The sequence below is a fragment of the Rhynchophorus ferrugineus genome, unplaced genomic scaffold (assembly GCF_030347505.1).
Source record: "Rhynchophorus ferrugineus isolate W39M unplaced genomic scaffold, kcgeb_rfMv2 rfM8, whole genome shotgun sequence".
Taxonomy (NCBI): Eukaryota; Metazoa; Arthropoda; class Insecta; order Coleoptera; family Curculionidae; genus Rhynchophorus; species Rhynchophorus ferrugineus.
Window position 1 is genome coordinate 12,729,221 of NW_027472587.1, and position 14,757 is coordinate 12,743,977.

A 14,757-nucleotide genomic window follows, 5' to 3' on the forward strand; every position below is an offset into this window, starting at 1 on the left:
AAAGTACAGTATGAAAATTTTAAATCATATTAATTTATATTATTAATTTTATAGAAATAATAATAGTAATATATATTTACAAATAGACAACGAATGAAAATAGGTCAAGTTTAAGTGACCTACAGAAAAAATTAGCCATATATTCTGAATGAAAATGATGAAATATTAACTCGTCCTCTTGTGAACAATAGAATCCTCATTTATTGTAAACCAGCAGTAATCTGCTATCACTTTCGCATTCCATCTTCCTCGATAACGCTCTTGTAATTGTTTTATATCCTGGTAAAGACATTCACTTGTTCGCTCACCTTTCAAAGATGATTTTAAACATTCTGCACCCCATCGTTTAAAATTTTTGTCACAAGTCATTCACTGACAACTCAGCATTTTCAGCTCTAAGCTTACCTAAAGATCCATGAATGACTCTGTGTAGAGCCGTTAACCATCGAATCAATTGTACCCTATAAGTTATCTTATTTATAGGCCAACAAAAATGCCTTCTAGTAATTTAGCATCACTTAATTTAGATCAAACTCATTTTTATCCATGGCTTTGACAAAATGTTTTCATTAAACCAAGTTGTTTTCATCAAACCATGTAAGTGTGGAGGAATCACATTTGCTTATGGAATGAGAGGTTCGTACTTAAGGTTGATTTACAACTAATAAAGTCATTTTTTTTGGCCAATCTTTAACCTGGTAATGGTTTTTGGCGTCTCTGTCCCACAAAAAACTTTACATTCTTGCCTAGAACAATCGCAAACATAAATTCACGACCATGCCTCAACAGAATTCAAACTCGCGACTATCGCAACAGTAGGAGGAACGTCCTGTCGCCTTTACCACTGCGCCACCAAACCGGCTCATAAATATAAAACTACTTTAAAATATTATAGTTTTGTATATATATTTGCAGCATATTTTCACTTACATTTTTAATACAATATAATTATTTTTATAAAGAACCAAACAAATTATAATGCATACATATTTAGTTAAAACCAATATTCAGACCAAATATTACCCAATATTAGATCGCTGTCTGTAATTGTTTTTTTTTTGTAAATTGTTAATTTTTAATTTATAGTTTTTAGGCCTTTAAATAAATCATAGATTTTTAACCATATGCTAATAAATTAAAAGAATAACATACCTGAGTATTACATAAATGAATCCTCTTGTACAAGCCAATACATCCAGTTGATAGTAATGCGTATTGCCTTCTACGTCGTGACTTCATGAATCTGAAATACAAAAATAAATGTGAATAGGTAAATCAGAAATATATAGTATATACAAAGTAATTAATTCGTTTTAGAATCAGACGATATTTTCTTTCACATTTTATTCTAGTTTAGAAGAGATACAGTGCTGCCTGATACATTTGAACACGTAAAGAAATCAACCTGCAAAAGTCGATCGGTTGTCAAATTTCTGCAAAATTCTTCAAAATATTAGTTATAAAAACTAGAGATTATAAATCGCCAAACGTTGTTTAAACGTCATTATTACTCTGATTACAAATACCGATGCCTGCCAGAACAACACTGTATCTCTAATCAGTTATTTCGAACAGTAATGAGATAATGGAAGCTGCATCTTGTCCTAAAATTCGTTAGAGAGGTAAGCATTTTTCCTGTTAAATATTAAGTTGCTGCGGTTTTTATTGAAAATATCATTAAAAATATCAAAAAGGCATATTTTTAAGACTTATATTAAGCAAATTAAATTATATTAATTATTATTATAATAATTATTTTATATTAATTAAATGGTTATACCATTATACTTATTGTTTAAAACTTAATATATTAATACTACCAAATGTACCAGAAAGTAATTACCATTTTTATAACAGATGCCGCTAGGTTTAAGCATTCAATGTTATGATTTGACATATATGTCATTTTATTCTTCTGTCATCAAGTTTCAAGGCTATACATATTATATTTTGTGAAAGTAACACCGTCATAAATTTATACCTCTTTGAATATGTTAAGTTTCCTGTGTTAAGTTAAGTGTCTGAAAACGTGCATTTGCATAACACACATTGCACACATTACTTTTCTTATTTAATGGAAAGAAAAAAGCCGCTGAAAGTCATCGTTTGCTGGTATAATTTTATGGTGAGCATAATCTAACCTTAAAAACATATGAGGCGTGGTTACAAAATTTCAAAAGTTGTAATTTCGGTGTGCGAGGCAAAGAAAGTTCTGGTAGACAAAAGAATTTTAATGATGCGAAACTGCAACAGTTATTGGATGAAGAAATGACTAGCGAGTGATTTCAAGCAATGAAGAAAATCCCAAAGATGGGAAGATGGATGCCACATCAATTGAATGACTGGCACATACTTTGGTAATAACTTAATGGCAGCTGGTATATCAATTAGTTATAGAAAATGAAATCGCCCAGATCAGCTGGAAGAAATGTTACAAGAATCAATAAGGCCGAGCATTTGTGGGTACTTTCTCTAAAAGCCTGCCAACCCAATAACAGCAAAGATCGTGCAAAGCTACGTTTTTCTTAGGCTGATAATTTAAAACTGAAAAAATATAAGTAAAGATGCCCTTTGTCTTTATCAAGCGAGTACGTCGATCCACCCGCTGGGCATCTGTAATGTATTAACCTGTTTGTTTCGGATTACGATACTCCTAATTCCGTACGCTTTGACCTTGCTCTACCCCCAATAAACCACGGCAATCAACGTAATTAAGTAAAGTTGCACCAGGGGGCAAGTTCCTTATAATCTGCGAGCTGGAGTCGAATGTATAAATCACCGCTGTCATGGTCGCACACGCTATTACATCGCCTATACCAATAACATTACGGGAATGACAACTGGCGGAAATCCTGTATTGGATTGGAAAAGTAAAGTAAATATGTCTTAAATTGTTTAAAATTCACTACAGTTCTCCTCTATAGTTTGTAAACCAAACCATGTTGGTGATATTATCTAAATTTTTTAATCTTTTATATATTAATCGAATTAACAAAAATTTTGCCTCCTTTTCTGATGATACGCAGAAAAAATTTTTAGACCTAAAATGTTTATGTAATATGCCCTACAAATAAGTAAATTTCAATAAATTGAAATACGCCGAAATAACCAGGTATAACCGTCAGATCGGTGAAATATAATATAACAGGTCAATTGAAAAGTCCCCGGCCTACCATAGTAAAATATAATTGTTGGCAAAATTAGTTTTTTTTATTCAACTTAATTCCCTTCAAGGGTGATACAGTGATTATAGCGACCCTCCAACTTTTCGATACCATTTTTGTAGTACCATTTGTCCTTTTCCTCAAAATAGGCCTCAGTTTCGGCGATCATCTCTTCATTCCACAAACATATCTTCCCAGCGTGCATTCTTTTGAGATCTGAGAACAGGAAATAGTTGCTGGAGGCCAGATCTGAAGAATACGGTGGACGAGGAAGCAATTCGAAGCCCAATTCATGGATTTTTGACACGGTGAATTGTCTTGGTGAAGCAGGAAATTCTTTTTCTTCAAGTGCAGCCGTTTTTCGGCGATTTCGTCCTTCAAACGGTCCTATAACGCTATGTAATAGTCGCAGTTGATGGTCCTTCCTTTTTGAAGGTAGTCAATGAAAATTATTCCATGCGCATCCCAAAATACAGGCGCCAAAACCTTGTCAGCCGACTGTTGCGTTTTCCCACGTTTTGGAGCAGGTTCACCGTGTACAGTCTACTCGGATGACTGCCGGTTGGAATTCGAAGTGAAAAGATGGAGCCATGTTTCATCCATTGTCACATAACGACGCAAAAACTCGGGTTTATTATGCTTGATCATCTTCTAACACTGCTCCGAATCAGCCACTCGTTGTTGGTTTTGGTCAAAAGTGAGCTCGCGCAGCACCCAATTTGCATAGAGCTTTCTCACACCCAAATATTCGTGAATAATATGATATACACGTTCAGTTTGATATCTTTAGAGCGTCTGCTATTTCATTCAATTTCAATTTACGGTCCAACGGTTAATAACCTATTTTGGGCGTCCACTGCTCATTTCACCACGTCTAAACTTAGCATACCAATCCTTGATGGTCGATTTTCCTGGGGCAGTGTCCGGAAATTCGGCATCAAGCCAAGTTTTTTGCTTCGACTCTATTTTTTCCCTTTAAAAAGCAATATTTTATCAACACGCGAAATTCATTTTTATAAATTTTTTCACAATAACAAAAATTGCTATAATTCACAAACTAATGATCCGACAGCTGTCAAATTTATACACGCATCTTTTGAGGGTTAGGACTAACTAAAAAACATATGGATATAATTCTAGTAGCGCCATTTATGTGTTAGGCCGGGGACTTTTCAATTGATCTGTTATAAACAAATATTTTAGGCTCTATTTTCGATACAGTAGATTATACGTTAGGCTCTGTAGACATTCTGGAGAGGGTTTATTAAGATTTGCCTTTATATTTTATTGGTATTATCTTCTAATCTCTTTCAGGTTTCATTTGTAAATGTATTTCGTAGCAGTGCTGTAACTAATAATGTTTACTCAATATTTTAAGCAGCTGGTCAATATAAGGATGTTTAATGATTAATACAATAAAATAAGTAACTATGTGACAGTTTATTCTTAGCATCTTTTATCAATTATTTTAGTTATTTACTTCATAGACTTATGTTTTGGAAAATGAATAGTTCATTTAATGATTATAGATAATTATTTTAGTATAATTTTGATATTGTCAATATTGTAAGCTCCTATTTGTAGTCGTATTTGTTTTAATTAATATGTATTACTTCAGGTAATATTCCATGTTTAAGGTTATAACAAAAAAGTAAATAAAAATCATATATACTTTTATTTGATGGTCTGAAGTCGTTGCAGTTAGTTGCAGCAGTGATGTAGTAATGAAAACTAGATTGAATTAAATACCACTTAAAAAAGTGTTAGTTCTTTAGATAGTTCGCATGTATAGATAGTTCGCAATATATAAACATTTGTTACAGATTTTAATGTTATATATCATATATATTTGTAATCTTATATTGATAAATTTTATTTTCTTTACTCTATTATTAGAGAACGATGATCACCGTATGCTCCAGATTGAGTCTACAGTGATCAAACAAACTACAGACTAAATGTAACAATTCTGAAAGAGCGCAGAACGTATATATTATTATTGGATAACTATAGTATAATATATACTATAGTATAATAACTAAAAAAAAAATTAAATGAACATTTAAATATAAACAATCAATTAATTGATATAATAATATATTTTAATGACTGATTAATAAATGAAAGTTGTACAATACAATAATTAGAATACTTAATATTTAATTAAATAATGCTAATTCTTGTGATTGATAATATGTTTGACTTCAATCATTGTTTAACAACGTAGAACAGAAACTCTCTCCTTGTCTCTGTAAGATTAATGTTTTAGCCAGCCATTTCCAAAACAACAATGTCAAACCAATCAAGTAAATAAAACAAACTACATGCATCGATTACGTCTTCACGCTTTTGATGTTGTTTAGCTGCATGTAACTTAAGAAAGTCGTCGTACTGGTGAATATATTACGGTACGTCGAGTGAGAAGACTGAATTGATTCTCATTTCCATAATAAATGTATAACAAAATAAAAAAGGGAAACATTTCGGCTCCTTATATGTATAGCAATATATTTAAACAAGATTAATTAGTTCATAATATAAAAATGAGGTATTTATTAAATGGCAGCTTAATTTGTGACTCTAACACCGTCATACTAAATAATTTTCTTTTTTTTAAGATCTTACAAGAATAGCAACAGGTAAAATCTATCAAAATAATTCCTTTTTGATTTTCAAATATCGATAGTTTTTGAAGGAAATAGTAAATGTCCAACGATGTTCGCATAATCAATATTAACTTTTTCTCATCATTTGCCAGTAAAATTATTATATTCCTATGTATGTGTTTTCTAAACAGCCAGACCGTTGAATCAGATCTATTTAAAAAATTTAAATAAATTGACAATGACCTATATAAACAATTTTCTATGTGTGATATGTAGATTTAATGTATTTGGCTATAAAACAGTTGTAATTCTTTAAACGTAAATAAAAATAAACAACGTCAATCATTTTTGCCTTATTATAGGCAGTAAAATTATTTATGACCTACATGTTATTAGTAGTGGAGATAGGATGGAATGGTAAACTCTCATCTTTTTCATAGAAATCACTATTACCGCTATTTTTACTAAATAAGACTTTTATTACTGGTAAATATTTCATTATAAAATTATGGGGTACTTTTTTGAAAATTTATTTTTGTGTGATTTGTTTTACGTTATCGTTTTTGTTCATAACTAAGCATTCTATAGTTTTAGCATGATTCGAATTTTATATCTAGAATGATATTAAACTTCAGAGTTGTTCAAATGTTCACTATTTATCGGATATCTTCATGGACACTGACATCGACAATGTCATAGGTGCTGTAATAATAATTACACCATTTTGTATGAAATTAAAGGTTTTACATATTTAGAATGATTCGATTTAGATCAAACAAGCGGCACATCTAATAACATTTCTTGTACTTATTTTCAAAAAAGTGAGACATTGTATTTTCCTTTTATGTATCTTTTATATCGAATGATTCAGAAGCAAAATAATTCATTATAGACAGGAATATTGAGGTTGTCTTAAAGGAACACAATTCCTGGTCTAGTGGTCAATATATTGCTTGGGTTTGAGTTTGGCCATATGTGAGCTCATAGTATGATTTCTTCCAATCGTATCAAACCCACATCATAGTCGGTTTCCGATCAATGAAGATTTTTTGGTTCGACTCGTATGGCACACATACATTCAGCTTTGTTTTGTATTAATTTTTTTTTCCACATTTTATACAATTTGTCTCCAAGAGCGTGTATTTTCACTAACTATGCTTCTGGCTTGCCTTTTCAATATATATTTTTTCAGTATGATTTTGTCGAAGTATGAACAAAAAAAATTATCAGTGTGTTGAAAATATATGAATTTGTAGCGAGTAAATCGCATTTTTACGCAATTTTTTTTACTTTAATTTAAAAAAAAGGGCAACTGAGTGTTATCGAATGCTGTGTTAAGATTATGACGATCATGCTCCATCAAATTCAACATGTGATTACAAGTTTCGACAATTTAAAAGTGGTTATTTTGATAATGAAGACAGAGAGCGCTTTGGACAGTCCAAAAGATTTAAAATCGTTATCCGTAATATATGTGAAACGGAAGAAGAATATGCAGAATTATTACGAGTATGAATGGGAGTCAAGAGACTTTTTATCATGAGGCGTTTTGTCATGAGTAAAAAGCGGAAAAAGCTGAAAATTGGATAGGACTTTGAATCGTATTGTTAATAATAATAATTGGAAACGTAATTGGAAAGCATAAAATAGGAAATGATGGCCTTCTCTGTGCCAGGAATCGAGCCCACGACCTCCGTTTGGAAGCTAAACGCTTTAACCATTACACAATAGAGGCAGCGAATAATATAAACAATATTTATATATAATAATATAATAGCGGTATAATATAAATAACATTATACACAAATATCTGATTATTTTAGATAAAAACTTGTGAAAACTTTGTACGTGCCTTTGAAATTTGAGGGTTACCTTCGATTATCCCCCCTTCCCCACAACAAGTCCTGATTTGGTTGGAGGGCACTCTTTCGAATAAAAAAATAATTTTGAAAACAATCACAAAATGAATTCGTGGAACATACATTATATATATATATATATATATATATATATATATATATATATATATATATATATATATATATATATATATACTACTTCTACAGCTTAACATAGAACCTCCTCCTTTTTAGAAGTCGGTTAAGAATTATTTAAAAAGATACATCGCTCTTTCGATTATCCATCGATAGACAATACTTTGAATAACTGTACCGACTTTTCGCGAATAAGCTTCAAAACAAAAAAAAAACCTTTAACACTAATTTATAGGCCTATAAAAAGGAAAAAGGAAACATAAAGATACCTCTAGGTGGTTGACTAAAGGTTTACTTGAAATTTGACTTCAAACTGGTTCTTCTTCTTCTTCTAAATTCATACTTTGCTCATGAAATTTACTGCGAATTAATCATCCCGGTCATCTACATAATTTTTGATTTTAGTTGCGAACAATAAAAATACCGATTTTAGTGGCAACATAATTCACGGTCCGAGTCTATTAACGTCCGCAGCCCACCAATGATAAGCCACAAAAACAAACATTAACTTTTAAGGTAATCATCCAAAGACACCGAACAAATTGTTTTACGAAAAGCATTTCACACCCCGATCGAATACCGTTTTATAGCTCGTTAATTCTCGAAGATTAACGATGGTCGATTAATTTTTAAGAGAAAAAAAACAACGACGACCCTTATACAGTCTGTCTACGCTGCGATATCGGAGAAGGCCAAGCGGAACAGAGAAAAAAACAAACAGAAAAGGAAAGAAGAATCACTGGCAGACGGCGGTAAAATAAATTTACGCCAATTTTCACGCGGCTTGTAATGAGAAGAGGTTCGGAATCGAAAAATCGGTCACCTGCCGCGAATAGTTGATACAAGAGTTCAAAGGTGGTAATATGAACAATTTTTTTATTTGCTTTCGAGATTAAACAATCCGAGGAAAGTATATGATCTAGCAAAAAAAGGTCATAGCCAAATTATCTTTTTGAATAGATCTGAAACGATAAAAAAACTGGCTATTTGAAAATACATATATAGGAATGTAATATTCTCACGTTTTGTCCAGTAGCTGTGTTGTTTCCACATTGGTGTTATTTATACTTGATACTGATACCCTTATTCCATATGTTGAGGGAAAACCTTGAGTAGCATCGTAAATCCATTTGATTTCGAGGTCATCGTGCAGCTCTTCGTTGATTACATAGCGATAAGCATTGGTAATGAATCGTAGAACTTTGCTTGATGTTTTAATGCAATCTCATATTTGCACCCCATAGATCTAAACTGATCTAACGAATTTACAAATTGTGGCAATCAATACATTAAACATCTTGATGACGTATGTGGAAATCTTTTAATAGACTATATGTATGTATGTTAGGGTAAAAGAAACGAAAAGCCATGTTAAATTGCCTTAAAGTCTATAGTTTCTTAAATATTGTGACAAAAACACAAATCCACCTATTTTCGGAATATACACTTCTCTTTGTAGAATTTAAAACCTAATGCTTGTATAAGAACTATTATTCTACCATTCGGTTCCGCATAAACTTCTTTATAAACCCTGCAAAATTCATCAATATATTTTACATATATATAATATGGACTCTCGGATAAAGATAAAACTCTCAATATATATTTATTTTGAGGCAAAACAAATAAATAAAATCGATGAAAATTGCTTTAAAATCAATAATTAATACAAATGGGCAAAAACTGTATAATAAATATTACATTATTCGAACGTGCGTAAAATTCTTTATAACTTCTGCAAATTTCATTAGCCTGCGATTATTTGAAAGAAAATGACAGCAAAAAATATATTGTTCAAACAATTACTTTGATAATGAAATAATTTTGCAAAAATAAATAATTCATTTGTATTTTGAGTTAAAAATAATAAAATAAAATAATTTATGTTTGTGATTGTTTAATGTTTGTGAATGTTCTAGGCAAGAGTGTAAGATCCGACAAGGAAAATAATCCCAGTTACGCCAGTAATCAGGCTGGGTAAGACCTGATGTCTTCTGGGATGATTTCTAAAGTTGGTCACTCGCCAGTCGGTAAGCTTAATGCTGAGGACCGTGGTTCGGAGCGCACGTTAAACTTTAGGCCCAGTCCAGATAAACCCATAGTTGGTAAAAGGAGACTTTAAAATATATATATAAAATAATAATAATAATAATAAAATGTTTATATATATTTATATTATTTGCCAGACCTTTACTATCCCCTCTGTGTAAAATGTTTACGAGAACATATATGTTTTATAATGTCAACAGAAATATCTTATCTGCAGGAACAAAAGCGTGATTGTATGACTTGAGGAATGAAATGTCAAATATATTAAAAAGTATATATAGTGCGAAGTTCATAAAAAATAAAAGAATTCTGAATACAATTTAAAAAAAGATATTTTATAAGACAAATATTAATGACTTTAGTTAGGTTACAATAAGACCTATTTTAATTATGATATATTAATATATTATACAAATGGACGAAGCTTTTAATAAGTATTTAACGCAAAATGACTGCAAAATGTATATTATATAATATTTTATTAGTATAGAGTATATAGAATAATACAGCAAGCAGCTTTTTTCGTCAACATTTTATCTTATCAACAAGTATTTTACTGAAACGGATGTGTGTATAAACAAAAAATGAAAGCAGTAATAATGCATGGACCGGACGAATTTAGAATCTGTACACCTGTTACAGAATCTACAAGAAGCCCTTTGTAGAGTATCAAAAACTAAAGTGAATGTGTAACAATAATGCTAATTTCAATAGGCGATATTACCTATAACTATTTGAAATGTATGATTCAGAGGATATTTATAAGAATAGAAAATAGGTCGAACATGTCAAAGTGGTGTTATATATGTTTAAGGTCAGACTATTTTATCGCCATATTGATCTTGAAGCATTGGTTTGTTGTATTTTTAGCATATAAACACTATAGTACAAACTCTTCGATAGCTATGATTTATTGTTATGAATTTAAATTGGTTCCACCACAAAATATATTTTTTATATTCCAGGAACTTCATTACTACATCTAATTCCTGACAAAGTTTTAGAACTTAGGGAAAATAATCGCAGTTCAAATAGAAGGCTTTAAAGTTGTATATCTCTTGTAATTTGTTATTGTAAAAAGTTATTTAGTGAATATTAAAACCGTCCATAGAATATTACAGACATAAAGGTAACGATATTCATTTAAGAAGTTTAAAGTTGTTGAGTTTTGTATAAAAGTACCTGAATAAAATACAGTTATGACTGAAAATATGGCGAATCAATGAGAATGAAATAAAACCTGCCCTTATAACTTTTACATTATATAAACCACCAGTGATTATCATCACTGAAACTCTCACTAGATAACAACATATTGCTATACGAATCAACACTTAAGCTTATTTTGTTATATGGAATCCAACCATGGTGAACTGCTAGCAAGTCTAATATAGACATCATACAACGGTTCCAAAACAAAGTGTTGTATGCCATTATGGATCCCGCTAGAACTCATAAAAAGTGTAAATAAAACCTCCAAACCTCCTAATCATCTAAATGTGTGACAGATAGTAAAGTGTGTAGACTAAAACGTTTAATGACATCTTATATGATTAATGAACACATATACTTTAGATTAACTAAATAAACCTTACTCTACAGTATATATATGTGTACAAGATATTTTAAACAGGAAACCTCTTAATAAAGTGATTTTCTACATGACATGTATATATTAGTTATCATAAGAAATAATAAGGGTAATAAGTTATAAAAAAGTTGTGTTGAAAGAGGTGAAACAAAAACATAATACCTTTTTCCCCAACATAAGAATTATATATGGACAAGAACCAAAACAAGATTTGTTTAAAATACCAACTTAATAGCTTTAAGCTATTACTTTAAATTATATCTGATAAAATAAATAGATCACAAGTAATGAACTCATTTTCAATAGAATTTCCATTATATACTACATCAAGACGAAGCTTTCACTGAATTACCACTACATTTGTCATAACAAATGAAACAGTTCAATTAATGAAAATTAATTATCGCGAATTCCGCTCTAGATGACTAACCTCCATTATTTGTGTGTTTCAAAACCGTTCTAAAGCTCGTAATGTTGACTATTGTCGAGGTGAAGGAATATCGAGAAGAAAATGCGCATTCGTTATTCGCACATTACCATGTCGAATGCGAGATGATTGTTTATTGTTGCTCTTAAAACTGCAGTCGGCGGCATGGATTAATATCTATTTTTAACGTTCAATTTTGTGTGTACGGCACGATCGTTATAATGGGCTATAAAACACCCACTTAAATATCCAGGGTCTCTTATTTCAAACAGCCAATATACCTGTCAAAAGTTTTTTAACGTGCTCAGAATGTTAAGTCTTTAATGAAGTTTGTATGAATCGAAAAGTTGTTAGTATACTAGAAAATTAATAACTTATCAATCATAACACTATTTTATCTCTTTCAGTAAGTTTATTGAATAAGTAAGTTAGTATTATATCAGTAAGTTTTCAGTAAATTATTGAATTTTATTTCAGCATCAAAAATTTATAAATATTTTAACTATTAGGCGCTTGCACGTATTTTGATCAGATATCGCTTTTGATTTTAATGCAAAGTATTTATTGAAAAAAATTAGTACTCTCGTTCAGTATTGCTGGTCTTTCCTACAACTCATAATCTTTCCGCACTATATGGGGACAAACAGCTATAACTGCACAGTAAAGATTTATGACCATGAATATTCCGATGTGGATCCCCCCCTGGACTAATTCGGAACTTTTTGATTGCTAGTGACAATACGCCACAAAAAATAATTCGTCTGGTCACCATTCGTCCACCTTTTGGATCCTTGCATCATCATGTAAACTCTTGGAAACATTCATTTCACAACCATTCAATTAGCAGTTATAGTCTATCCAATAAAACAGCCAACGCACGTATAAATAAAATATTATGACGTCAACATGGTGCAATGTTGCCACATTAACTTAGAATTTTGGTTTATGTTTACCGTTTTGTAGCCTCTAATTATTATCACTACTGTTTTAGAGAACTTTGTACACTTGACAACAGAGTCGACCAATACCAACAGAAATCGAATATTATAAATTCGGTTACATGTTCAGAAGCCTTTGAGTGAATTCTATCTCTCTTTAACTAAGATAAAATGTTAGTTAGTTTGAATGAGTTTAAAATGAATTTTACATTTTAACAACTACATTTGGCAGTATATTCGACGTCATCTATGACGTGCATTGGCTGTTTTATTGGAAGAATTATAGGTTAGGTTATTTAACACTTGTTCACACCTTAACACTTGCTGCTTGTTTTAGCGAACGTATTAAAAAACACGACTTTATGAAAATATCACTTTTTGGTAGTAAAATTGATTTTTATTTAGATACACATAGCATAAAAAAATAACTTTTTAACTAAATTTTATTTTAATATAATTATTCTCCCACCTAAACTACACCAGCTCGAAGAGCTTTTGTCTCTGTAGCTTCTAATTAAATCCACTGTTATCAAGTTATTATCGTACATTGACCATGTATCATGTTCATGCTAATTGTTATTAAAGTTAAAGTACTGAATGGAGCCTCTCCTCATGTCTCCTTGCTATTCTTTTGATTTCCTGAGCAGCAGTCCCTATCAGTGCAAGTCCAGTAGTATCTGGGTGCTCCTACAATACTCTCAGGGCTTATTTATATTACTTTTCCTATATTTATATTATTTGTATGTCCATATAGGTCTCAATACTTTCTTGAATAATAATAATTTATTATGTACTGATAATTGTGATTTTCATGTAATTAACCAATACATTTTCCTATATTTTAACTCCAGCAAAGTTTTGTATTACGATTTTTTTGCAGATACCTAGTATTGTTGTTATATAGAATGATAGTATTATTTATAGTTATTCATGCTTGTGCGGTCTGATTATACGTGAACTGCACATGCACAGATTTATTTTCGTTAATTTTTTACAGGCTTGGGTCCAATTATTTATATTGTCACTTGCCATTTGCAATTTTCGTATTGTCTCAAATAGCAAGAATCGCAGTATTATCAGCAAATGTAGCCATGGTGACATTTTCCATTTGTTGGATATCACACATATAGAATAGGTAATGAATTAGCTCCAATACAGTTTTTTGTGGTATACCTAGTTTAGCTTCTTTTATTGTAAGCTTCTTCTCGTTTGACTCTAAATATTCTGGCTGTAATATAAGAAAGTTTAAGTCCGTCATGCTATACTTTATCGAAGGCTTGTAGTTTAAGAATTAGCGTTGGGAACTTTCGACCGAAATTGACTATCGACTGTTTAGTAATTGTCTACTTTTTACTATCGACTGTTTCAGTCGCTATTTTCGGTCCTACTGATTTTGTTACTACTTACTATCGACTATTTCAGTCGTGTACTTTTAGTTACTATTTTTGGTTCTACTATTTTCATTCGACTGATTTTTAACGTTCTGGCTCTGGCGTTCTAACCGCGACCTTCACAAAAATGTATGTTATTCTATGATTAGATATATGTTTAATTTTTATTTAGTATTTATGGTCTTTGTACATCTTTAGTTTTTAGGTTTTGTTTAAGTTCTATTGTATTGTCTATATATATTATAGTATATAATTTATAAATAGCAATTAACATATTTAAATACGATAAAACATTTGTGGGGTATTATTCCATTCCATAGAAAAATTCCATTCTTTTTACAGATCCACAGAACATTCAAAAAATAGTAATTACTATTTTCTGTCGCTATTTTTTTGACCATCGACTGTTTCGACTGTTTTCAGTCGATAGTTCCCAACGGTTTTAAGAATATAGCTGAACATACTTTTTACCTTCATAGGCATTTTGAATTACATCTGTTATTCTATGCACCTGGCCTATTTTTTGAATGCTTATTAATAAATTCATACTGGTGTGTAGTTGTTTCTCTATAATCATGATTTCATTCATTTAATAAA

The 14,757-nt window shown here is 30.8% G+C and overlaps 1 protein-coding gene across 2 annotated transcripts in view; it reads right to left on the bottom strand.

Annotated features, from left to right (window-relative positions):
• Positions 1–14,757, bottom strand: part of loh (thrombospondin type 1 domain containing lonely heart) — a 339,759-nt gene that overhangs the window by 173,500 nt on the left and 151,502 nt on the right. For both annotated transcript variants that reach the window (XM_076411574.1, XM_076411573.1), the window contains exon 4: positions 1,153–1,243. In XM_076411574.1, the coding sequence (XP_076267689.1) occupies positions 1,153–1,243 (91 nt within the window). The remainder of the gene's footprint in view (positions 1–1,152; positions 1,244–14,757) is intronic.